Genomic DNA, 26,860 nt, shown 5'->3' on the forward strand with positions numbered 1-26,860 from the left:
AACATGTGATACTAGCATTAACACACTCTGATGGCTACCTGGATTACACAGAAAACTCCATGCTAAATGCGCAAAGTGATTTGGTAGAGAAGAAGGGTCCAAAACACTGGAATATGTAGTCTTTTACCATCCGAAAAAGGACTCTGAAAATCCCCTATGTTATCTGTGAAAAGAACCCCAGCTACCCTTGAGCATCCTAAAGAAAGACGTTTTTCCATGTCAATTGTGCATGAAATCACCAATAAAATAAAGAAAGCAATCCTTACAATTCCAAAAGGAATATGCTTATGAGTCATCATTCAGTGTGAACATTTTACAGAGGAAAATGCTATTCTACATTGTAATAATCACAGTACATGAATATAATATAGTGGTCAAATCAACATTCTATTAACTGTCTTATCCCATTTAAATTAGTTGCCGATACACTACTCATCTTAATGATGAACAGTGGCCCTCCACGCTTGGACTATATCAGCACTGCCAAGAGCACAATATGTGATGAATCCTACAGATCCCTAACTGAATCCCAGCCTAAAGTCTCCTCCCAGTTGGTCAGAGAAGGTCCGATGCTTCCTGATTCTGACCTTGGGCTTGGTGTTCTGTGGGAGGATCACCTGGGAGGAGAAAAGGCTCAGCGAGGTGAGAGGAATCCATGAGGTGAAACACAGCATTTGCCTTTATGTAGGGAAGACATATCACAAATGCCACATGAAATAATTGCTTGTTGTCACACTAACATAGCTGATCAACCTGTTGAGCATCTTAATGTGGGGAAATCAATCAGAACACCTGTGGTAGAAAAAGGAATTAAAACACTTCTCAAACCCACAGAGCTAGAAACTTCCCCAACTCAAAATGGGGTACTGGGAGGAAGTTTGTGAATAATAACCGCCAAGTCTTGAAAGCCTTTTTCCTCTTTCCAAACAAAACTGACAAATAATTTGTGGGATACTCCTTCAATAAATATTGTAAAGAACGGAGATCAAATCAGCAAAGTAGAAAAGATTAGGAAAACTAACTTTGTTGGCAAGGACTTCTGGGACGAGGTTGAGGGATGCAAAGGAAAACTGCTGTAAGAGCAGTCAGCTAAGTAGTGTAAACAACCTTCACCTGAGGGAGACAGAGGCTTAAAAAGCCCCCTCAGGTGCAGGCAGTTGAACAGCAAGAGCAGCAAGAACAATACAAACTGCAGGAGCAGCAAGAGCAGTAGGAGAGGAAGCTGGAGGTGAGAGAAGGCACAGGGACCACTGTGAAGCCAAAAATGGTGGCAGGTCCCGGGATGGTCTGTGCCTCGAGTTATTTCTGTTCGAGGTCGCACAGCGGGAAGCATGAGAAGAAGATGCTTGCCCATTGAAGGCTTGTTGTGAAGAGGTCACGCAGTGGGAAGCAGAAGTGTCGAGGGAAGTGTACCCTCTTTAGAGGCATCAGGTGGCTGGGTTGCACCAGAGTCTCTCCGGAGCAGAGGAAGCTCCATTTCCGAGTGGTGCGAGCAGAGGTGGACCAGAGGAGGCTGTTCACCAGACCGTGAAGAGCCACAACGACAGAAGACCTGCGAACACCAAGCAGAACGTGATCGAGCGACTTACCTGGTGGGTGCACAGCTTGCAAGTGACCCCATAGCGCTCCGACACTATCCGCGTGTTCAAGGCAGGCAGTTTCACTCGAGTGTGGGTGAAATAAGTAGTTACAACAATTTTGAATACCCAACTATTTGAAAACAACGAAAGTTGAACTTGTTGAACCAAAGTGACTGTGCCAACAAGTGTGTGAGTTGGTGGAAGGCCCAAAAACCCTGTTGCGAAGGAAGCTTTAGTACAAACAAAAGCTTACAAGCAATCCTAAAGCCAAGAGTAATTGAAAGCTCAGCAATATCAATACACCAAACATTGCTTAAGGCGAGAGGGGAATATTGGGAACCCCAAGCATTGCAAGACTTGCTGTCCATGTGTTGTGAAATACAGATCCTCAAATTATATCAACACACATTGTCAAAGCCAAGACAGTAACAGAGTACGACTATGAGGGTCACTATTTGGTTGTTGGTGTAGAGGGGAAAGAAAAGTGGCCACCAAGCTGCCCTTCTGGAGAAGATTATCCAGTGGGAGGGGTGTATAGCTGTATAGGAATCCTAAAAAGCCCCAATGCGATTCCTTGTATCCCCAAACATAGTTTAAAGTTTGACGCAACTAAACCTTGTGAAGCTGTTGGTGTTCTATGTTGGAAGTTAACACTGAAGCACACTTTATTCTTTTGTGGCGTATTGAACGGGCAGGCGTGTAAACTCGTATGACAAGTCGCTGATGTAGAAGGCCTGGCATGAGTGTTAACCAGGTAGTAGTAGATGAAAGTAATGAACTGTGGTTCTGACAAAGACAACTCCTTAAACCTGCTGAGGAGGAATCGGAACAGACTATTTCATTTGAAATCAAAGTTTGTGGCAAATCATCCTGTCAAAGACAATTGTTGTTTGCTTGAAACCTGTTCTTACTGCAGGAAGAGTTGGAGCGTACTAATTCTTTTGAAATCAAAGTTTGTGGCAAATCATCCTGAAATAGACAATTGCTGTTGTTTACTTAAAGAAGATTAATGTGAAACCAGTTCTTACTCCAGGAGGAGTGGGAACTTACTTTGTCTTTTGGTGCATTGTTGAGACAACAGTACTTTGTGCTACCAAGCTTACATTCTCAAGAAATCTGTTGGAACTTTGGAACTCAGGATTTCCTGATTTCTTTTCAACTGTGGAGCAAACCCTTGCTCAGAACTGGGGACGGGGAATTCACCCAGGTTAGGAAAAGACACATTGGTTATATTGTCAATGCAATGTTATGCTATATATATTTGTTGAATTGAACTGCCATGCATTTCCATATTACTTTATTGAACGTACAAGTGTGAGAGATGGATAACCTTTTGTTAAGAGTGTTTCCTTTACTTTATTTTAGGCAGGGACATCCTCATCAGGGTCAACATAGTGAGGTGTTTATCCAACCTTTTCATTTAATAAAATGGCTAAACTCTTTACAAAGTTATCCACATCCCACTTCTGACCCCTCACAAATAGCATAGTGTCAAGGGGCCTTCTCACCATTGTTTTTACCCACATATCTCATTTAATAATTTTTTTATTTAAAAACCTTATTACTCGTGAAAACTATGTTGACTTATTGCGGCAATCTTAGCACTCGCATGTTAAGCTCCAATCAATGTTAGGTCTCCAAAAGTCCAGAATTTGCACAGCAAAGATCTGCCTCACCCGCTTGGATTTTTCATTTGCCCCTTGCAAGCATATCCTATAGATTATTGAACACTATAGCTCAAGCGAATGGTTCTGGGTCTCTACTGGGCAAACTAAAAGATGTATATGGTAATCCCTGACTTCTTTTCCTATATAGGAAATGTACTAGAGGAGTAATACAGCTGTAAAAAATATAATCTCCACCATAGTGACCTCCATGTTCCTTTAACCCAGAATTTCTCATACAGTAACACAGAGAAATAAAATTACGTTAAGTGTGCAAGTCAGTAAAATAGCTCAATAACAGTGAAGTGTGTGCTTCTTAACTGTTTGTAACCTGCAGTAATGAGTTTGAATCGCAACTCAACCCGTCATGAATCTGAGGGCAATAACCCGAGTACCATAAAATCTCGTAATGACGACTGGTATTATTACAGCACTTAAAAGCAGGACAAAGCCAGCATTCACCGTGATGCATACATGTGATACTAATACTCCTCAGAACATGTGAAATCACTTTCATGTCTTTATAAGATGGGCAATGCTTAAGAACTTACCATCATTGAGATCTTGCAGAAGGTTCTCCTGGCAGGAGAAGTCAAGCTTTACTTTAATATTCACTATAAATGTTGCAATTTTCCCTGGCTTTAGTGGAAACTGAGAAAGTGTATCCTCTATGCTCCAGCTCAAAAAGTCTCCAAATAGTTTTTCTGTGAAAGAAAAGAAGCATGGGGTTAATAAAATTGCACAAAGGTAGCATTTTGTAGATTACATTTCCAAGAAAGTAGGATCAATTAGTCACCCCTAAGAACAGCAGTTTCTTAGTGTGCAACATTTGTACGGTTAGCAAACCCTTTGGAAAAATCATTAGAAATTGGTTGTAGGAACCACAGTCTCTGCCTCACTCACCAAAGCATCTCCCAAAATAACTGTAATGGCACCCCATTCTCAATTACAACCTAGAGTACTGACAAAGAAGGGGAAGAAATACTTGCTAGAGGGAGCGTGGTTGAAGCCATTTTTACTAGTACAGGAGGGTGACACAGGGATGGAGGGTGAGAATATCTATGCCAGACATGCACCCTAAATCAAGTGTGGCGAGGTATTTGCTAGCATGCAAAGGCAAGAAGCGTGCTGGGTGCTACTTTCCCGGGACAGAACATCAGATTAGGGACTTTTGTACAATCCACGGAAGCAGCACAATCTATTTGGCTAGTCAGTCCCTGAAGATTCTAGTCTCGGATGTCAATGCCTTCCCTTTTGGACTTCCAAAAGGTTGCAATCTTGCCTCATTGCTTTCTCGTCATCTCCTGCAATGGACGATTATTTTTCAGAGAACTCTATTGCTCACATGTTTACTGGTGTGTACATATATACATACACATATACACATCCACCCACCGCATGGCGGTTGAGCGACTACATGTCTTCACACTTTCGCTATATGTCATCCCATGACTTCAATTGGGCTATTTTGAAGTTCTGATATGGATCACTAATGGCCTCTATATTTCTCTCTTTTTAGTATCTTGTCCCTTAAATCAACACACACCCACGTGATCAACAACTGACCTCTGTTTCTGGTGCTTCTCGAGACCTACAGAGGTTCCACCTCCCAATTTGTCTGTTGCAATTTGAGAGAGCGCATGCATTGGGCTGCCTCCCAGGCCTGTGCAGTCTGTTTTCCATGCACTGAAGCCCATTTTGATGGATTCTCTTGCATGGACCACAAGCAGCCTGGAACCTGAATACTTGTTCTTTTTGTCAGCCCCAGGACATTCCACTTATCCAGCCACGTTATCTGCATACAGCAGGCTTTACCTCGCCTCTTCCTAGGCAAGGTTAGACCTGGTGAGCGGAAGATTATAGTGTAATGAGAAGGAAACCGCACTGAGATGAGTAATCGTAATCATGGGAAATGGATACATTTGGGAGGGCGAGCAATGTCTAAGTGGCAAATCATTATCACGTACATTTTATTAAAGTAACTTGTTTTCCACAACAATCCTGTGTACAGGTTAGTTGTTTGCACCATTAAGTAATGCAGTATCAATTTATTTATGCATCATATATAAACAGCTCATGTGCCTTTTGGAAAACATCCATGATGACATTTTTGTGCCAAGTGCACAATAATGGTAGATATCCGTACAACCTATTCCACATTGTAAGTTTGAATCTATATTTCTGAACTTTACCAATCCCATGGTAATGTGATATAAAACATTGGCTATAAAGCTGAACAAAATCCAAGTGTAGAAGATAAGAGACAAATAAACAGCTTCTGAAACAATGACCTTTTATCAATGACAACAAACGGATTTTTTTGTTGCCGTTAGAAACGTATTGCTGTAAAACTGCTTTTAAGGAAAAGACTAGACTTCTGCAAAGCTGTCCTGTAGTTCCTAGTGCTATGTAGTGCCGTGGGCTGAGTGTGGCTTGACAAATCTGTTCAGACAGCAGTCATGTATTAATAAAGAACCCAGAGAGTACAAAAGACCATCTTGCTGCATGCATTTTGATGGAGAGAGTGTTTTATTGCATTTAATTTATTAATATTTGCGATGGTCCTTTACAGGATTTATGCAATACTCAAGAGCCAATTTCTATAGAGAGATCTGTTTACCACAAGATCTAGGAGAATGGATCAAAATAACTAGTGCCTCAGTGCTATATGGTATACACGTATAATACGATATGTTCCTGGTCTTCGTTAAACTTGTGACTTGTTACCCAAAGTGAACTCTTTAGTCCCAATGCAATATTAGACTTTACAAGGATTTATATTAGGATTTGAGAGCAGATGCAAAAAGCAGCTCTTGGGTATCAGAAATCATCCAGTAAGCAGGGGCTACCTCTGGGAACCCAGAGCTTGTATATAGCAGTCCATGAACCTAACCTGTAGAGTAAGCATCTCATGAACCTTTCTGTCCATTAAAAACTGATGATATTGTTTTAAAGGTCCGTTATATGTGTACTTTATTCTCTGTTATACAATATTACATATAATATCACATATGTATGGATCCAGTCGACCTGGCGAGTCATATGTAGTTCCTGGTAACTGCTGGTGTCAAGCGTACCTGGTTCTCCTATAGCTAGCTACAAGTAATTTCAAACCCTGCTTTATGAAGCCCTATATGCTCAGGCAGAATGAGGCACTGTTCTTTTAATTAATGTATTTATTTACTTTGCATTTATTGAGTGCACACAACCCTTGGGCATCATGCTGATGTTACAAACAATTATACTTAACTTGTGGACAGGAAGGAAGAAAATACCTACAATGTCATAATGGCTTTAGGTGAACAGCCAGCTTTTCAATGCATTTCTGAAGGTCCAATACAATTGTTTGTTTGTTTGTTTATTTGATATAGCGCAAGACCAAACCCAAAGGGAAGCTGGGCGCAGACATTACAAGGATACTTGAGAACTTGGTTGTAGGAAATTACAGTTATACAGTTCAATTAGAAGCAAAGTACATGTACGGAATTAAGTACGAAGATACAGTTAAAGCTAGTTGAGCATAAACCAGTTGACATAGTTACCATCATCAAGGGTCTCTTTAGCAGGGGCAAGGCGAGGGTCCTAGTAAGGGGAGGAGGTCAAGCTAAATGTCATTGGATCGTATCCAGGTAAGGACATTCCGTTTGTGCAGCTAAGACCGGAAAGCTGGAGCCGCCAGCTGTGATCTTTTTGTATCTAGGCACCACTAAAGTGTAAGCATTAGTCATTCTTGTAGGATGGTTTGAGGTTCTCTTGTTGACTCTGTTTGCCAGGTTGGGGGGAGCTATGTTGTTGAGACATTTAGAGGTAAAAGAGAGGGTTTTGAGGGCAATCCTGTCTTTAATTTTTAGCCAATGGATATTTTTTCTGGAGGTGGAACTATGGGCTCTATTAGGAATATTTAGAGCTGCTCTAATAGCGTTATTTTGGAGTGTTTGGAGTTTATCAAGAATGTACTCGTTAGATCCTGCATGTAGAGCATTACAGTAATCCAGCCTGGATATGACGAGTGCGTTTGCTAGTGTGATGCAGCTGGTCTCAGTTAGGAATGGTCTACATGCTCGGATCAATTTGCAAGTATATCCAGTGGAAGATGCTAAGGAATTAGTTTGTTTCTTAAAGGTGAGCGCTGAGTCGAGATAGACTCCAAGGGTTTTGTCAATGTTGAATGAGGCATAGTTCGGGTCAAGTTTGTTGATGGCCATTTCTGAGCCAAGGATCAGTAACTCCGTTTTGTCGTCATTCAGACAGAGGCCGTGAGATGCCATCCATGCCTGAATGAGGAGATATATCTTGTTTACTAAAGTCGTGTCTTCCAGGAAGTTGCCCGAAAGGGGGATGAGGATCTGACTGTCATCTGCGTAGTTGGCGTAGATGACACCCAGTCTGTCCAACTTGTCAAACAAAGGTTTAGTAAAGATGTTGTAAATCGTAGGAGATACGCATGATCCCTGAGGGACAAGAAACTTGTGTGGGATCAGCGGCTGCTGAGGGGGAGAAGACTCATTGTCCGGTTTGCAAGGAAGGATTGTACCCAGGTTATGGCATCACTTGAGAAATGGGCGACGGAGCGAAGGTGATTGCATAAGACTGCATGATCTACCAGGTCGAAGGCCGCAGATAGGTCAAGGAGGAGTTGCATAGCTGATTTGCCAATGTCCTTCAGCTCGTCAATTTGGGTTTTGAGGTCAATCAAGGCTGTTTCAGTACCATGAAGGGGACGGAAGCCGGATTGACGTGAGCCTAGTAAGTTGCAGGTAGGCTACTCTGTCAATAATTTTAAGTAGGAATGGGACGGTGGTAATAGGTCTGTAGATTGCCGGTATTGCGGGGTCACGTGTTTGTTTTTTTAGCAGGGGAAGCACCCAAGATTGTTTAAGGTTGTTAGGCACTAGGTTGGACTTAAAGGATGCATTGATGAGCTTAGAGATGAAAGGCGCTAAGTCTCTCGCTGCATCTTTTATAATTTGAGCAGGGCAATTGTCTCCTTTACAGTTAGATGGCTTTAGAGAGAGTATGATTTTTTCTGTCTCTAATATGGTTATTTGTTTGAAGCTAAAGAGGTGGGAGTATTGTTAGGCTGGTTTAGAGGGAGCTGTGGCTGGGGTGCAGGTTCCGTCGGCAGGAGTAGGGAAGCTTTTTTGTTAGCAATTTTAGGTTGGAGCAAGCTAATTTTTCCAGCCAGTGCATTTTGTATATTAGTGCATCAGAGCTTATTTTTAGGAATGTTATCAGTCAGGGGTATGGGTGATTCCATTTCACGAAGGATGGAGAATAGTTCCTTGGTATCTGATTTCGCCTTAGATATTCTGTCATTAAAGGTGTTCTTTTTAGTGCTTATGATCTCCTTTTTGTACTGTTTGGCGAGAGTGGCTAATTTAATTTTGTTCTCCTCGGTGGGCGAATGTCACCAAATTGACTGCAACTTTCTTTCTTGAGTTCTAAGGTCTTTCAACTGTGGTGTGAACCAGTTGTTCAGATGAGAAAGTTGTTTGCTCTTGCGGATTTTGGTGGGGGTAATCAAGTCAAGTGCCTTAATCAACGTACTATTGTAGGCTTCCACAAGTGATGTCGGGTCTGTGATATTGTCTAAGTTGTCAAGAGTGGGGAGGATGTGAGGTACGAGTTGTTATGCTGTGAGGTCTTTTTTACATCTGGTAGGGAGTAGCGGGGCCATGAGTATTGGTTTAGATCGGATAAGGTCAAGTGAGGCAGAGAATACAATTAAGTAGTGGTCAGTCCAAGATTGCGGCATTATGTTGGTGATGCTAATGTTGCAATGCCGATCGGCAACCCAGTCTAGGTTCCTGCCTTTAGAGTGAGTAGGGGTGGTAACTTTTTGTGTCAGACCATAATCCTTCAATAATGAAGCAACAGAAGAGGCATGTTTGTCATTACAGTCATTAAATCCAAGGTTAAAGTCTCCCAGTAGTAGGATTTGAGCGTGGTCTTTTGTGTTATTAGTTAGGATACTAGTCAAGTTATCTTCGTAGGATCCTAGTGGTCCAGGTGGTCTGTAGATGACATACATGGTAAGGGTGCGGTTACAAGAAAGGTGGAGTTTAGCAGTAAGGAGTTCACATGATTTAAATAGTAAGGTAGTAGCTAGTCTGATAGGTAAGGTGGATTTGTGGATGATGGCTAGGCCACCTCCTTTGGTATTAGGTCTGTCGACTCTTAGTAATTGGTAGCCATCAGGTATTGCTAGCATGATGGCGGGGCCAGCCGCCTCATGAAGCCAGGTTTCGGTTATGATTAATAGGTCTAGGTTCTCATTAGTTAGGGTATCGGAGATCTCTGTAGCGTGGGCTACCATGGATCTAGCATTGATGAGTGACCCAGTTAGTGATAAGGTGCTCGTTGGTATGGTGGTGGGAGGTTGTTTATTTTTAGTTAGAGTGACTGTGATGGTGACTGGTTAGTTGCTGTGGAGACAGGGAGCAAAGGGGTGGACTTAAGGTGTTGTGAGCGTTTGCTTGCTAGATCGATATACCCTCTATAGGTGTGGTAAAATGATGGTTCATGGAGACAGGACAATCTTGCCCTCAGTCTCATGTTTCTATCCTTAGGAGGGTATGAGGCAGCGGATGCAAGTGCCATGGTAGTGAGGAGGCTCAGTACGAGGTGTAATGTTTGGTATTGCGAGATTTTCATTATGGTCATGGGCAGGGAGGTGCTGGTGATTGGTGAATCCAAGTTCGGGCTATAGGTGTGGACTGGTACCGCGGACAAGGCGTGTAGCTATATTTTAGTTATGGCGATTCGGAAATAGGGAAGTCTGAACACTATAGTTAGAAATGCAGTGAGCCAGTAGACAAGAGCAAATGTAGCAGCAGGGACAAGCAGGATTTGAAAATCACAATATGCTAACTAATGCAGTTAAACAGTAGACAAGAGCAATTATAGCAGCAGGGACTAGCAGGATTTGAAAATCACAATATTCTGACAAATGCAGTGAACCAGTAGTCAATAGCGATTAAAGCAGCAGGGTCCGGTAGCATTGTTCCTCTCTTAGGTGTGGTGTAAGCAAGTTCAATTGGTGAGCAGCCACGGAAGGGAAACTGCCATCTCCACCGTTTGCTCGCTTGGATTTGGGTTGGTCAGCTGAATGTAAGCCCTCCTAACAGGTCTGGAGCACTGGACCTTCACAAATCTTTGAGACAGATAAAGCGGGGCAGAATTGGACAGGCACCTGTGCATGACCGATAAGGTTTTAAAGATAATCTTTTCCTTGACAGGCAGTCCGTGGGCGTTTCTTCTTGCCTCAGGTATGTGCTCTCTTTTAGGTATTTTGAGAGCTGCTCGGATAGCATTGTTCTGGATCACTTGGAGCTTGTGGATGTTGTGTGCAGAAGTGCTGGCGAAGAGAGCATTGCAATAGTCTAGTCTAGCTCCAATAGTGGCTCTTACAATGGAGAGGCAATTGTTTGGGGCTAGGAATGGTCTGGCAGCATTGATAAGCTTAGTCGTGTAATGACCTGTAGACCTGGCGTGTCAGGGAGAGTGTCGAACCAAGGTAAATGCCTAGGGTCTTCACCAAAGTGGACACTGGAATCAGAAGCCCATCTATGCTGAAGTTGGTGAATTGGGGGCAGAGTTTTTTGATGACAGATGTTATGTTACTGCAATTCATACTGTTAGTTTCATGGAACTCTACCTAACCTGAAGGAGAAGGGGACTTGCCTTGGTTAGTGATGAGCGAGAAAAATGCAACACCACTTTATTGTTAAGTTGATACATGCTGTTCCGAAGAACCTGAGGTTGTGTGTGTGGAGCGCCGTCTAAGTTTGAGTTTCTTTTGATTTCCTCTACTTCCCTTCCTTGTATTCAACAATACTGTCTGATTGGTTTGCTCAGCATACTTCTTTAGGTATCACTCTCCCGTTGGTGTCTTGTGTTACATTTCTTGGTTTTACATTTGATTCTAAATTTAATTTGAAAGCACACATTTCTCGTCCTGGTCAAGCTAGATTTTTCGAGCTTTCTCTGCTGGTAGGCTAATATCATATATTATATATTCCAAATTGTGTTGAGTTGTATGTGCATTGATTTTTTTCACACCTGGGTGGTGGTAACTCTGCCCTGACAGGTTTACCTGTTTCTACTTTGGCTCCTCTCAAGACAGTGCTACACACAGCTTCTCATCCAATCATGGAGGCTTACGCAAGTTTGATCACATTACTCCTTCTTTGATCTTTCTCGATTGGATTCCTATTCACTTGCGTTTCCTGTTTAAAATGTCCTGCATTACTTACAAAGCTGCAGTACTGGGATACCCATCCTATTTGGCTAAGAGTTTGCCTATTTCCAGGGGTTTGAGGCAGACTAGAAGTGCTGATGTTCTGCACACGTTTTTTTTATCATCTGCCCACCGAGCGTGGAATTCCCTTTACCCGTTCACCCGTACGCTTCCTTTCTTCCTTTGTTTTTTTAGAAAGGCTGTTAAAATGTGTTTATTTCAAATTGCCTTTCCTAAAGGATTTTGATTTGGTACTTTTTATATTGTGTCTCCTGGCCTTGATATTATAGTTATCACATTGATTTTGCGTAACTCAATTTTACTCTGATTATGTTATACTTGTACAGACCCTAGCTGGCTTTGGGCCGGGGCTGTACTCGATAACATTAAAACATGAATAAATGGGTGGCTCATGTTGATAGCAGCTGTCGTGCCTGTGCTCAGAGGTGAACTTGCTTGCTATCAGTGCAAGGATGCCTTGGTTGGGGCTGTGATTACGCGGTGGGTTGAGAGGTATATTGTTCTGTTTGTAGGATGTCCAATTGCCATATGTGGGTGGCTACATTGGTATACATATACATTGTATGTTGGCATGCTTAGTTGGTGCCAGTGCCAGGATCAGTGGAGAGCTTGATGGGGATTTGGGCAGCCATCTGGTGTGGCAGTGCCAACATCATAGTAGTGGCGCACCTCTGGAAGGGCAGTTGTGAGGAGAAGTCCTGAGGCACTCTGGAATGGCCTGGTATACCTAGCAAGAAACAGTGGGCAGTGCTTGGTCCGTGATTAGGCAGGTAACAAGTCCGCAGTAAAGTGAAGTAATCGTTGCAGGGGAAAATCCCTTTAGGGAAACCTCGAATCGGAATGACAGTGGGACGGCTGGAAAAGAACCAACATCTGATCAAATTATGATGGTGCACATAGCAGCACAATCACAGCAGGGTAGAATTGCAGTGAAGTGCCCAGGAGCAAAACCAAGGTGGGGCAAAATGAAAGTTGAACGCCACATGACAGCAAAATTACAGTAGGGCACATGGGGGCAAATCCTAGTGGTAGAACCACAGTGGGAAACCTGGCAGCGGTGGTTCAGCAGAAGGAAATAAGTAGAATGGAATGCTGGAAACGTATTATGGTCAGTGGCAGCATTAAACAAACTGAGGCAGTTTTGAAGTTTTCACACTTTTTACAGAAAAAGCTCTGCACCAAATGCATGCGTCTTCATCACAAGACTATGTCACATAGATGGGAAAACAGACCGTGTTCAAGAGTGCTGTCAATTCATGGCCTTGTGTACAAATGCCACTTCTTGGTGCGAAAGATGAACTCCATCACAAACTGCAAGAGAACTGTCCTTTTCAAACCAAAGCAAACATTGGTGCAATATTACACTTTTGACCCCTCTATGCTCCACATACACTATGTTAGTACCCAGCATTGAGCAAGGAGGGCTTTAGAAGGGGATGCAGAGTTGATCGAGATGAAGAAACGGGAAGGAGACAAAGGCAACATTTTACACGATGTTGCTTGCTTGCAAATAGTGATTGCATTGCCCTGAGAACTTCCAAGTGGTAAGTGAGCAGATGAGAAAGCAAAGAGGGTGAGTAGGGGAGATGGAATGATGCAAACATAATGGTCTGAATGTTGCTCTTTTAAAATTAAACTGCCCTAAGTGATTTCAAAGAGATATAATTAACCCATGTGCAAACCTGTAAGTAGAGTTGCCTAAATAAGACCATGCAACACAAACAACACGATGCCCAAACACCTATTACCAGTTCATACCATTTAATTGCTAAAGGTACCCCTTTCTACCCCACATTATCCTACAGCCCCTCAGCAGTGCCTGTTTTCTGAGTTTACAATATATAGGACCCTCTGAGGTTTGGAAGGTGCATCACGCATAAGGTGGTGAATGCAAGGCCTGAACCACACTTATTGATTTACTATTGCTACCGGCCACATTTGATACAAACATGAACAATGAGTGACAACACAGATTCACAATAACATTATGAAGGTAACTAAGTTGGGTGAGACATCTACTTGCACTGCTCGAGACATGGAACATGTAAATGTAAGCTACCATTAAACCGAATGCATGCATCATACAAGCTAGGAGGATAGATGTTGCTTTCCAAGCTAGGAGACCACATACTCATCCCCACTCTGTCTAAAAGAGCAACATTGAGATTAGTGATTTATCACGAGTCAAACAAGTGGAGGCCTGGCTTGCAGAGGCACAGAGCAAACTTGCAAAGTGTGAGCTCCACCATGTACCCACATTGTGCAGCTCTCCCATGCTTGTTTTCCTCTGAGAGCTTGCTTAGTGAGGGTCGCTGCCTTTATTCCTGCCAGGTGAGAGACTTCGGTCCTAGTGTAAGACACGGAAAAGCCTACTGTGCTGTGACTAGGGAACCCATCTGTGTGTCAGCTCCAGACAGGAGCGACTAGTTCATAATGGGTGACGGGGTGTAGCTATCAAAAGCAGGAAAAAGTTTCTCTTAACAGTTTCAGGTCCTCAGCGCACATGACCAATGGACCATACAAGGCTGCAGAATTTTGCCTGACCACCTTTGCATGACCCAGTGTAAAAGTAGGCTGGAGAACTGAAGGCCTAAATTTGGGTTATGTAACGATTCACAGGTTCTCGTCACAGAGCCATTCCCGGTGAGGCCGCTACCCAATTGTCCCCCAAGGGGTGGTGCAATGCGGGACCTCACAGGGAGAGACTGCCCTAATGGGGATAAGGCCTACCGTTCCTTGAAGGATCTCCCAAACCACTTTTTCCTTGGACCAAGTACCTGTCAGAAATTACTGATAATACTACTGTCAAGACGAAGAAGTACCAAAGAAACCGACAGAGGTATAACAGCTTGCCTTACTAAAGTACTGGGAAGAGTTGACCCAGATGATGGCATAACTGTTACGCTGGGGAGGACCCAACCACAGGAAATAAAAAGCAAGAAAGGACTTGGAGAGAGAGAGCAGCTGGTGTAAAGCCAGCCCAGCCTGGCAAGTTCGAACATTGGAACATGAAGCTACAAGAAAACTAATCTTCAACGGTAGAGACAGCTAGGAATGGTCAATGGAGCACTGTAGGGGATGCCAAGCTCCTGACCAGTGGAAGAGTGGAACGTAAGCCAGTGGTGGCATGATCTCGGGGGAAGTGGACAGTGTGCTCCTGCAACTACACTGGAGTCATGTGGCCCAAGTATCTGCAGAGCCGTGAGGATGAAGCGGGATACGGAGTGAAGGAACCGGGAGGCGATGAAGCAACATGAATCAGGCCGTCACCCCAGAAAGAACCAAAGACACAGTCCCAACACAATGCAGAACAGCGGGAGACCTGGTAGGAATTTGGGGCAACTTGGGTTGCAAGAGAGCCTCGGCAGTGATCTCCCTCGTGACAGTAGTGATATTCAAAGATCTAAGACTCAAGCGCATATCAAGAGAAGTCTCCCTTGTCACAGAGATAATCCAAATCAGATTAAAGAAAATATCAGACAACAAGAACTGTTTAGAGATAATCTTTAGAAAGACATACAACAGGGATGAAATGCTGGAACAATAAGGCAATCTTTCAGAAGCTCTTGGGAAGATCTGAAGAGACTTTTGAGGACTATTGCCAACGACTATCCCAAGACAGCCCTTGAGGGTGGGCACGGTGGTTCAGGAGAAGGGAGCCATTCTCCTGACCAGAGTCTTTTTGTTGAATCAAAAGCTAAAGTAAAAGTTTACTGGAACAGGGACAAAGACTGAACCAGTTCACCAGGAGAAGAGAGCCATTCTCCTGGTATTAGAGTATGTTTTTGGACAGAAGACGGGCTCCCTTTTTATTTAGACAAACATCCTGATGACAAACACCTGAGTTGACATTTGTTGAGGTAGGGATAACCCTTTTGAGATGGGGAGAGGTATGTTATTTTATTGTTTTGAATAAAGTATTGTTGCAACATCACACCCTCTGACCCACTCCTCACTCGCCACAGTAGGGGTCCTCATGCGACTCCTCGCACATTGAGATCTCATTAGGCAGTGAGATGGAGGAGCTCCAGCTCTCCGCACATGTCAGGATGGACATCTAACAGTGGCATTTTTGGGCAAAGCCAACTTGTGTGTTATTTCGTGGTGAAGGGGTACTATATTGGGTCAGGCAGCCTCAATGGGTTTTCACTATGGTTTGGTTATTGTTACTCATGCTCACTGTGGCCCGGTGCTGAAGTGGTGTGGGTACTGTAGATGCTTCGGGTTTGAGGTGCGGCTGACTGCAGCCCAGATGTTGTGTATTAACTGGAACACCTTTATTATGGTGAGCTACCAGCCTGAGTATGGGATAGAGCCCCACTTGTCTGGTCTCTACTGATGGACTGTGGTAAATGCATAAGTGGCATTGCAGAGATCCACTATGTAAGTGAATGCATAGTCTGATGGGTCTGGAAATGTAATGGGGAGCAGCTTTGGTGTTACTAGTGCCCAACCAAACAGCAAGACCAACGTTGTTGCTTTGGTGTTGCTGTTTAATCATTACCATCATCATCTTCACCATGCAACAGGATTTACTTGTTGTATGGTGAAGAATGCAACACATTTTGACCTTTCTAAATCTTTACGTTTTTTGGAAAATGGACATACCAAGCACATGTTTACGCAAACTTGACTACAAAGAATTGTCAAAATGTAATAAATCCCTCCTGTGGAAGATGCAGTGGCAATGAAGCACGTGTTGAGGGGAGTTTAAAAACACGTGACATCCAACACGGTCTACAAACTCAATGTTAATTCATGCATCATCAACTAACAAAAGATGAAATAAGTTTAACAAAGGCAGAGACATATGAAACTATCCATTTTAATTTGAGGAAACAAAACGTTTTGCGTTTGTAAATGCGGTCTTGAAGCAAACAAAGTCTAAAAGGCAAAGAGAAATGTCTACATCACTTTGTTGTAACAAACAGAATTTGGATTTGTGAGCACTATTTTGAAATGAAAGAATTGTTATTCTTTTACGAAATACAAGCGTAAGCAAATTCATTGTAATAGGATTGTGGTACGAACTCTACAAATCACATCAGGTGATTTATTGGGTTTTTATAAGGCGCCATCCACAGCCAGAGCACTTTCCTAGTGTCCCCAGAGAAATGGGGGGGGGATGGGCTGACAGGCGAAGGCACCATTCAGATGAACAGTGCTGGTAGGGAAAAGAGCTCAATACAGTAGAAGCATCAGAAAGCACATCACACGCGCTTAGAACACGAGCAAAGCTTAGTACAGTTCTAGTCTGCTATAAGCGGCTCTTACAAGTCTGTTTTAGAACACAGTGAAAATGAGGCCGGTCAGAATCTGAGGAGGGTCCGACTTATCCACAGTCTTCAGAAAGGGGGCAGCGGGTATCGTGGGCGCTTGAGAAAAAGAACGGCCCACTTAAGCACAGTCAAGCAAGAAATGCAGACATTCTCAGGAACAAAGAAACACAGTTAAGAAATGCTGGCACACTGCTCATCATTCTTTTCCCAATTTCTCTAAAACATAACCTGTGAGGAATTCGACCAGCCGCACGGTAGGTGTTAGCTCGACTGGGCTTTAAAGAAAATGTTTAAATAAATGGAATGATGGTAGACAAACCTCAGGAAAACGTGTGGGGCTAATCCACACATTTTCCTATGCTCGCAGCACGACAAACGCATAGACACGTGTACTCTGGGTGGACAAAGCCTACAGGCACAGTCCTCCCTGTCATTTAATTGGGATATGGCAGCAGGAGTACACAATGCTTCTCCAGAAGGGGAGGGCCAGACCTTTCCCCTACCATGGCTAGCCTGATTAACTAACAAAGGCTCCATGGATCCGCCCTGCTCTTTTGTTGGGCCCTGAAGCTAGTGGCAGCGATTATCATATGAATAGGGTGTACTTCAAACCGGCCCACATGGGGCATGGCTGCAGAGGTTATCAAAGGAGACAGGAATCCCCAACCATTCATATGCAACTGTGTCAACCTATAGCAAGCTCCCGCCCTCAGTACCTATGGAAGTGAGCTGTCATGTCCCCCCCACCCACAGGGGGACCCCATTCATAAGGGGAATGTGGTTTTCAGGAGCCAGAGAGTCTGGTCTCGCTGCAGCTTCAAGGGAGATCTGCCGATTTAATCAGGAACCACACAGCGCTCCATTAACTAGATAGACCCGTTGATCCACAACAGACAGGAAGATTGGTGGGACTTAGTATCACTTGTTTTCACCCCTTAACCTTTCCTGTTGCAAATCACTCTGGTTATGACCTCATGCATACAGGAGATTGTTGGTGGGGACCCCAGGATTGGCTCATTAAGGTAGGCTTAGCCTACACCAATCACTGTGGCCCATTAGGCTTTAAAAGAGGGCTGAGCCCCTCTTTTGGCAGATCATCAGAAGACCTTGCAAGGAGTAGCAAGAAGAACTCATCATTGGACTCTGGCTGAAGGTACAGTCTGCTTTACATCTTCCGCCAGTGAAGGAAGGATAGGACCTCCAAAGAGGGAAGCAAGATCTCTCCCCTAAACATCTCCCAGAGAACAGAGGGAAATACAAAATCCAGAGGACCCACTGCAGCAAGCATCCTAGGTGGGAAGTGCCTGAAGGTCTATGAACCCGAAACCAAGGACAAAGCAGCTGACTGCAACACACTCCTCAGCTTTGGGCCTTCCACCTTAAAGGACAACACAAGCCCTGTGAAAAAGCTGGGAGAGGTGCCTCTACGAGCATTTAACAATGTCTGCCTTAAAGGACATTTCTAAGCCAGTAGAGTTCCTCGAGCTGCAACTGACTGCTGCAACGGTGACTGTTGTTATGCCGCAGTCACTTAAAGACATACGAGGCGTCCTGAACAGTGCCTCAGAACTGCTGACCAGCACCAAGAGGATTCCTGAGGCGCTGTGTAGGCCAACCTGCAGCCGTTCCTCCAGTTTAGCTCACTGCACGTCTTGCCGCCTGATACCCGAATGTGTCTCCCCTGTCTTGAAGCCGACTCGACCCTGTTGAGCACCAACACCACCTACAGCACAAGGTACATTGTGGTTCTGTCCCCTTGGTCCTTCCCGGAAGGCTCCTAGAGACATTTTAAGCCCCATTACTCCCCTTGTCCAGAAGCCAAGTAACTTAAACTGTTGTGGTTATTAACCATACCGAATAACCTCCTGTCAGTATCCATAGTGCATCCCTTTGCCTTCTTTGAAACGGTCTGTACTCTATTCCTTTACAGGGTGGGTTGTATTTCATAGTGTAGCTAGTTATGATAATAATAAAGTAGATATTTGTATACAACCTTGACCGGACAGTCCCTTTTATCACTGGGTAATAATTGTATTTTTGCCGTGTTGCAACTAACCAACGATCGCAGACGAGCCTGCCGTTCCATCCACGTTACCAAAATTGGACAAGGAGGTTTATAATTTGCTTATGTTTCCAATCTGTTTGGATCCCTTCAGGTATACTAGAGGTATGGGGCTCATTAATGGTTTAGAAACAGATATTCATCCCTGGACCACTGGTGCCACAGAAGTTGATTTGTCATATAACCATTGGGTGGCATAATGCCAATAAACAAAAACTATAAAGTTATGAGTGTGTCACAGAAATGGGAGTGGCAATGCCAGAGAGTCTAGTGAAGGACAGATGTGCTCTAAGGATAGAAGGCCACAGAGGTGCACTGTGCCGAGCCGACAACAACACTTAATCAGTTACTTTCAGAGCCACTTTATTCATTGTCTGCTGCTGGCTCACCCCAGAAGCAAACTTCCTGTGTTTGATGTTTTGTGTTTTTTCTGTTCCGGATTGGATGCCCATCGATACAAGGACTTAAAATGGAACTGAAATGAAAGACTCAAACATCTGCTTCCAGCCTTTAAATGCCAATGGAGTCCTGCTTGCAGCGGACCACTAGAGAACAGGAGCAGTATTATATGCGAGTAGCAAGAGCATACTACTGTAGAGCACTACCAAGCTGAAACAAGCACTGGCAATGCCAACAGTTTGGGTTTCTGAGTAGGTATGGGAAAGGCACTAGCTAGCACTGATGTAGTGGTATTACCTGGACATTCATGATAGCTGGTGCAAAATGGTGCAAATACCTGGGACTCCACAGAGGTGCCTGGCAAATGCACAATATTAAACACGAGCCAAAACTGTTGGCTTTGCCAGTGCTTGTTTGTAACAGATCTTCACTGAAGAACATGTGTTGTGCTTGTAAATGGAGTGGCTGAAGGCAGACCCAGTTAAGAAATTTCTATTACATGTTTACTGCTCCAATTAAGTCATTAACTTTCAGAAGACTGCTTTAAAAAAATACTGGCAGCCGCTTTGAGTACAAAGTTTGATGGTAAGGCATGATTAAAGCAAGCTCAAAGAGTACCCATTAAGGGGTAGTATAGGCGGGGCAGGGCAGGAACTGGGTGGGAATGGCCATAGGGATTATCATGGCCATGGGCAGTCAATCGGTGGACAAATAACCAAACTACACCTACAAGCTTTATGTAACTCCTCATATGCCATGTCTCCATATCTGTACTCTAATGCAATAGTTTTGGCGCCACTTAATAGCCCAAACTAAAAAAAGAGTGCACTTGTTGAGCAAATCAACGGTTTTCAACATCATGCTTAAAGGAGCAATCAATTCCCCACTATGTTTAGGTGAAGGTGCCAGCCACCAAATAAATACACACAACACTCTCTTTGGGACTTTTTGTCATAGGGAGGAGGAACTTGCTTTTCAGAGGTCTCCAACCATGAAGCTACTTTGTCCATTCTCTATGAGCTGATATTTCTTTAATGACTGACCCGTGGAAGAGCACCCTGGAAAAAGAATGTGCAAGGTATCCAGTAGCCCACTGCACGTACCACCACTACCTGAAAGCACACTCCTTAATTTAAAGGTATGTCCTCCAACCCTGATATACAAGGAGACAAGGACATTTCAGACACTTCATTGCTGTCAGCACATAGCAGCAATACATTTACTGAAGCACTTTTGAGCCTAAAGTTCAAAACCGGAGTATACTCTCACAAAGCATCAAGCAGAAATGGTTAGTTCGGCATGTGTAGGCTCCAGATAGGGTGCAGGGGGGGAAAAGGGACTGGACGGAGGATGGTCTGGAGTGCATTGAGGAAAGAGGAGACAATAACCACGTGTTGTGATGTGCAAGGCCCAACTGCCAAACATGGTACGATACCAATCCTCGCTGAACAGCGAGATCACCCCCCCGCACTGGCGTACGATGGTGGAAGAGTATATTCCAGAGGTGTTTCATCATCAGCGGCACCGAACGACACCGAGGCGAGGGGGACCAGCATTGGGAGTTTAACGCCCATTCCCAATGAGTATTCCACTGCCAGTCCTGGAGCCGGGGCTGAGCCCATAGACCTGTGGCTGTGGTCTCATGCACTGTCTTTGTGGGGTCCTACAAGCCTTGGTCAGAGATTTGTTAAAGGTCAATTTAGCAGCCAGGTACCCCTTTCATAGTGCCAATCTGAAGGCCCTGCTGCGCCAAGGACAGCAGAAAATCCATCCCGGTCAAGGATGGGCAGATCGAAGGATCGAAACCTCACTTCTGAACACTAGCCTGAAACATAGCCACCTGCAGTCTGAGGTAGACTTCGTGTCAGGCTTCTTGGCACTAACAAGCACATCCAGGACACTGTGGGTGACCTGCTGCGGACTGTGGGATGTTTTTACCCATGCATCCAAGCCCTACCTCAAAAACTGTGCAGTACTGGCATTGAAAACATCATGATGGCCAGAGCTTCCCAGAAAATGCCCAGGGAAGTGCATGAAGAATAGGCTGCCACCCATTTTGCCGATGTTATGGGCACAGAAGGGCACTGCCTAGAACCACCATTGGACTACCCACACAGTAGTCTGAAACCATTGGGAATGGCAATGCTGACTGCCAAAAGCAACCTAGAATTGTGGGGAATTCATTTTCTTAAATTCCAAAAAGGGGTGCAGTACCAGTACTCACCACTATCAGAAAGCCGGCGTTTTAAAACCACCAGATTTTGTTTAAAATTGAATAAATGAACCCAAGGCAAGCCAAAGAAAGACTTACTGAGAGGTGGATACAATCTAAAGTTATATTCTGAAGTAACTTGAAGGTTTATAACAAGACTGGCTGAGCTGTGGATTTCAGCAGTTTAAGTAAATTTGGACTGAAAGACACTAAAAACCTAAATGTTTAAAACAAATGAGTGACCTACTTTTGAGTGTCACATAGGTTGCAATTGTTTAAATGTCATAGTTTTAAACTTAGAATCAGCATCCTAGCTGCATATGTAAAAGAATTGTCTTGACTTAAACTGGGGAACAAAAGTGACATTAGCTGGGGCCTGGCTTAAGGAACTGAATTCTGCCCACCAGCTACCCCCGACAGGAGTTGAGACTTGCACAACAGCTGTGTTCCCAGGCCTATCTGCCTTTTGCTGCTCCCACCAAAAGGGATATGACACTTCCCTGATTGAATTACCTGGGCTCTGCAGGAAATTGAACAAAGCCTTGTCCTGACTCAGGCAAATGTTTTATTACGGGGGCCGTAAAAAGTGGCTTCCTCCTGGAAGCAAAGGGGAGGAGCACTGCCTGTGAGAGCAAGCTGGCTTGGCAGAACTGGAAAAACCAGAAATTCAACCTTGTGCTGGGGGGAAACCACACCCCTGTAGCCAGAATATGGTTTTAGAAAAAGATGAATAACTCATAGAGCGGACTTGTGAAAATTATTTAAATGATACCATAATTCTTGTGATTTTCTGCCCACATTTTAAGAGGTTTTTAGAACCGGTGGCATGATCTGGGGGCAAACTAGCAGTTAAGAGGGTATAACTTAAAATGTATGCATGTTAAAAAATCTGACATTTCATCAAGTAATGTCCATACCCCTTGCGCACATGTGTATACATTTGGGGTAATGTCTGATATTGGTAACCTGATTAAAAAGTGCAAATGTCGCCATTTCTGAATGCAAGCTCCCAGGAAGAGCAGATTTGGACAGGGTATACCTCCTGTGATATGTGAAGGGTGCATGTAATTTTAAACAAATGTGTACCTGTGCAAATATGTCTTTTGGGTCAAAATATAGATTGTGTGTAATTTGACAGGGGTGGGTTCTCTGTACCATAAACAGACCTCATCATGATGACACTTCATTTCATTCCCCCAATCAAGGGGAAGAGGATGAAGTGGCCAATGATAAGTGGAGAGGGGTAGAGCCTAGTGATGCTGCACACACACCCATTTTCAAAACACATAAAAGCAGACAGTCAGGACAGAGAGGGACCTTCAAATCCATTTGCTGCGGGACGCTCTGCCGGGAAAATCCATACTTTACCTCCATCAACCTTCAGAGAGCCAACATAGAGACTTCAATCTATCCACATCCAGAGATCCAGACTTCAAATCCATCAATCTCCAGAATCCAGAGAGGCTAGAGAGAGAGCAGAGCTGACCCAGACCACTGTTAGCAGAACCAGAGAGCTGACCCAGATCACTGTGAAGTGCCGAGACCAGACCAGAGTCCAGTCTAAAACCTGACCAGATCCGTGGCGAGGCCCATTTATTTCAAAAATATATTGTGAGTACCTAGCCGAACTGTGTAGCACCAATCTCTTAGTTAAAATAATCTAATCCAAGCTATTTTAATCTAAGTAGAACTGCCTCCTAACTGTCACCTGTCATTTGTAAAGCTGTCACCTGTCATTTTCTAGTTGCTGTCACTTTGAATTTTAACATTCCAAATCCGAAAAACTACCTTTATTTAATCGTTCATAACTCCGTAACCGTTTGTGCAGTAACTTCCCTCTGAAAGCTTAGAATCTCAGCTTTTCAACGAACCTAGAACCGCATTCCGATTCCCTATAGTTTTGCAGCAATCGCGAAAAACACACTCGCGAATTTGCCGCGATTTGCAAAATTTCTCAACGTGTGAAAACAGCAGTTTTCTTGCTTTCATTTGCCAAAAATTCGTTTAACCTGCTAGTTCCTCCTAGATCCTTGCTAAAGTGAGCCTGAACTCATCCCAAGTATATTTCACTCACCCTGAACCTCTAGGGGGGATTAAAAGCATTTTAGCATATTTTTCACTTCATTGCCAGCACATGTAAAAGCATTTTGGGCCTGTGTTTAAAACTCCGATCTGTAGTCTAAGCTTGCTGGGGTGAACTGAATTACATTTGATTGCATTTCTGAGAACTGTGTGCTTTCCTTCCATTTCCTTGCATTGCATAAAGGGGGCAGGGGATTGCCAGAGAAAAGGGATTACATTGTTTTGTTGAAAGCATATTGAGTATTTTCTGTACTGCATTCTCATTCCACCTTGGATCCATTTGAAACCATAAAGTATTGTTGCTATCTTATCCATCCTATAACCACTCATCATTGATTATAAAGAAGTGTGCTAGTGCCAGACTATCCATTATTGATTACTGCTCAGATTCAGTGTGATATTCAATTATTAATTATTATAAAGTGTGATATATATATCTATTGTTTAAATTATCAAATAAACCTTTTAAACTTGCAAAACAGAGCTACTTCTTGGCTCAGTGGGGTCAGGGGGATTCCGAGAGAGGGGTGTTATATAGGGGTAGTCATCCAGAACGCATGAACTGGACATAGATATATCAATAAGGGTTTCCATTCAGTATCCCCGACTAGGCATTGACTTAGCTGTAGTGTTGAATTGAATCCTCTTACAGGACACAAGTCATGACATCTCTGCCAGCCACACTGCTGCCCAGGAACTCATTGTGGTGAAGTACACCCGAGTGTGTGTGCCAGCATCCCCTGCAATGAGTGCCCGGCAACGACGATTACACTTATCCCCAAGACCCTGTAGTGAAACTCTCAGCATGAGAGCCAAGACAGCTTGGATTCCTGTGTTTTTGCTGTCGAACTGCTGCCAGTCGTGATTCAAGCCTGTTTGAACCCGTTGAGCCACCAGGACCCCTGCGGAGCCGCCTTTGGCATACGACTGATCTTCGAGCCACTGTATTACACACTGAAATCAATTTACCACTGCACCACACCAATTGAGCGTGTTGTTGCCTCAGGTCAAACTTGAAGCTCATCGCTGCAGCTGCTGTGTTCAAACCGCCTTTTGAACCTCGAGCATCTGCACTGCCCTGATGGCCTCATCAAACTGCGACCATCAAATGCTGCATCGATCCGGGCACCCAGTGATCAGCATCTTCTCTGTCGAAATGACCTTAGTAGCACTCAAGATGTGCACTGTTAGGCAGAAACCTGTGCAGTTCCCTTAGGGACCATTGCAAAAAGTTTAAGACTACAGGTGTTGGCAGTAAACCCAATTGGTAGCAGTCTGTACCACCCAGATTTACCTGGTAGCTGTGGCTGAGCAGTCAGACTTCTCTCAAGAAGAGTTAGGCAGTATATAGAGTATACACATTAAGTACAAAAACACAGTAGCACAAGCAGACCCTGACCAGAGCTTGGGTATAAAGGTATATAATTATTTATTTTAAAACACACTTGTAAACAGACACTGGCACTAATATGTCAAGCAAGTTCAAACAAAGTCACTAGAAATATATACACCTCCATGATTAATTATTCGACAAGTCTTAGGAAAAGAACACCACTTATTATCAATACAGAGGTGAGCGCTTAACCAAGATGGCACTCCAATAATTATTTAAAAAGGGAGAGAAAAGGCACAATTAGGAAAGCACACAATACCAACACTTTTAAAAGAACCACAGCAAGTCAAGAAAGGCAGAATCTACTGTAGAGCAAAAAGTTCATAGGCCAGGCCCACTCTTGGAGAGAGCAAGGCGGAATGTGCCCAAGATCACACAGTTGAAGTACACTTTAAAAGTCTTTGCAGATAGTTCAAAAGGAGTTGAATCAGTTTAGAAAAGTTAGCTAACAGGTCCCAGGTCACCCCAGGATAGAGAGTCAAGGATTTACGGGACACCTTGAACAGTCGGGACACAGTACCTGAAATGGTGAGAAAGCTCCAGCGGGGGTAGTTGTTCCTGGCAGCGGGTGCAAGTCAGTGCTTCGTCCAGGGGAAGAGAAGATCTCGACGTGGAGGAAAGCTGGAGGTCGTTGCACTGCCAGGGAAGAAACCAGCCACAGAGTTTCCCGGTTAAAAGGTACTACCCTTTTATTCGCGGTAGTGGTGAAGTGTGACTATCCGGCCGCCGGGGTGCTTGGCACGGGCGATTCGACCACAAGACTATCCAGGAATGGCGAAAAGAGGGCCAACTGGTTAACCCCACCAGTTCAAAGGAAGAAGACTCTCCAGGAAGAAGATCTTCTCCGTTGTTGGGAAGTGGTGAGTCGGTTCAGCAGAGCTCCACCGGTGGTGTAGTCGTTGCAGGTTGGCTCAGCTTCTCCCTCTTCGGATTCTTTAGGTCCTGTGGCGACTTCTGAAGTTCCAGTCCCCAAAGCCCTGCTTTTATGCAGAAAACCCACACTCATCAGTCCTAGTTGTCACTCAAACATGCTAAGTGGTGAGCCGGGCGGCTCACCACTGGGCCAATCACACAAGAGTGCGACTTGAGTTGCCGAGGCAACTCAGTCCAGGGTGCTTATTCCCCCCTCCCACACATCCTGTAGACCCAGACAGAGTAGCACCACTTTTGGAGGCTTCTGTGCAGAAGCCCGCCAAAAGTGGAACAAAGGGCTCGACTTGGGTTGGAGTTACAGCGGCGAACAGAAACGCCATTTTAAAACAGAGTCCTGGCAAAAAGACCCAACCAGGGAATAAATATTAAATAAATAACCTGACGGTATCTTTAACATTGCACCAAAAAAAGTGGTGCGTTTAAAATGAATGGGAAAATCCTATAGGAAATATTCTGGTGGAATATTTTGCGTGGTAACCACTGCCACCAGCCAGAAACTCGACGAGGGGAGACTGCACAGTGCCCCCTCGAAAAACAGAATCAGGGGCAATCTAATTACCCCTACCATTACCCCTACCAGTACTTCCACAATATGATGGTTTGTACTGGTTCTGTTCACAATTTAAGACTAGTAAAGTCAATGGTGACTTTACCTGCCCTGGGAGACAGTAGTCAGTCCCAGGGTATGGAGTCTATGTTTGGGGGTCACTATGACACCCCCGTGTTACTGCACTGAGGGTGCTGTGTAACACACATACCAAAAACACATAAAGCCCTATGGAGTAAAAGACCCCATAGCCCATAAAACACATTACAAAGTCAAAGGACATACTCAAATCATGCCTAAGAGTGGGAGAAAGAGTCTCACTCTTAGCAGGAGAAAGAAATTAACCCCAAAAATCCAGCAAAGCTGCTGGGGGACTCACTAGGTTTGGGAAATTACCCTTGACAGAGAATTCTCCCTAACATGCACATCCTTGAAAGCACCGAACCGAT

The 26,860-nt window shown here is 44.1% G+C and overlaps 1 protein-coding gene across 2 annotated transcripts in view; it reads right to left on the reverse strand.

Moving 5' to 3' along the window:
• TRAPPC9 (trafficking protein particle complex subunit 9) overlaps positions 1–26,860 on the reverse strand; it is a 3,490,818-nt gene that overhangs the window by 2,464,427 nt on the left and 999,531 nt on the right. For both annotated transcript variants that reach the window (XM_069621680.1, XM_069621681.1), the window contains exon 16: positions 3,796–3,948. In XM_069621680.1, coding sequence (XP_069477781.1) covers positions 3,796–3,948 — 153 coding nt within the window. The remainder of the gene's footprint in view (positions 1–3,795; positions 3,949–26,860) is intronic.

The sequence above is a fragment of the Ambystoma mexicanum genome, chromosome 5q (genome assembly GCF_040938575.1).
Source record: "Ambystoma mexicanum isolate Mex_15411 chromosome 5q, UKY_AmexF1_1, whole genome shotgun sequence".
Taxonomy (NCBI): domain Eukaryota; kingdom Metazoa; phylum Chordata; class Amphibia; order Caudata; family Ambystomatidae; genus Ambystoma; species Ambystoma mexicanum.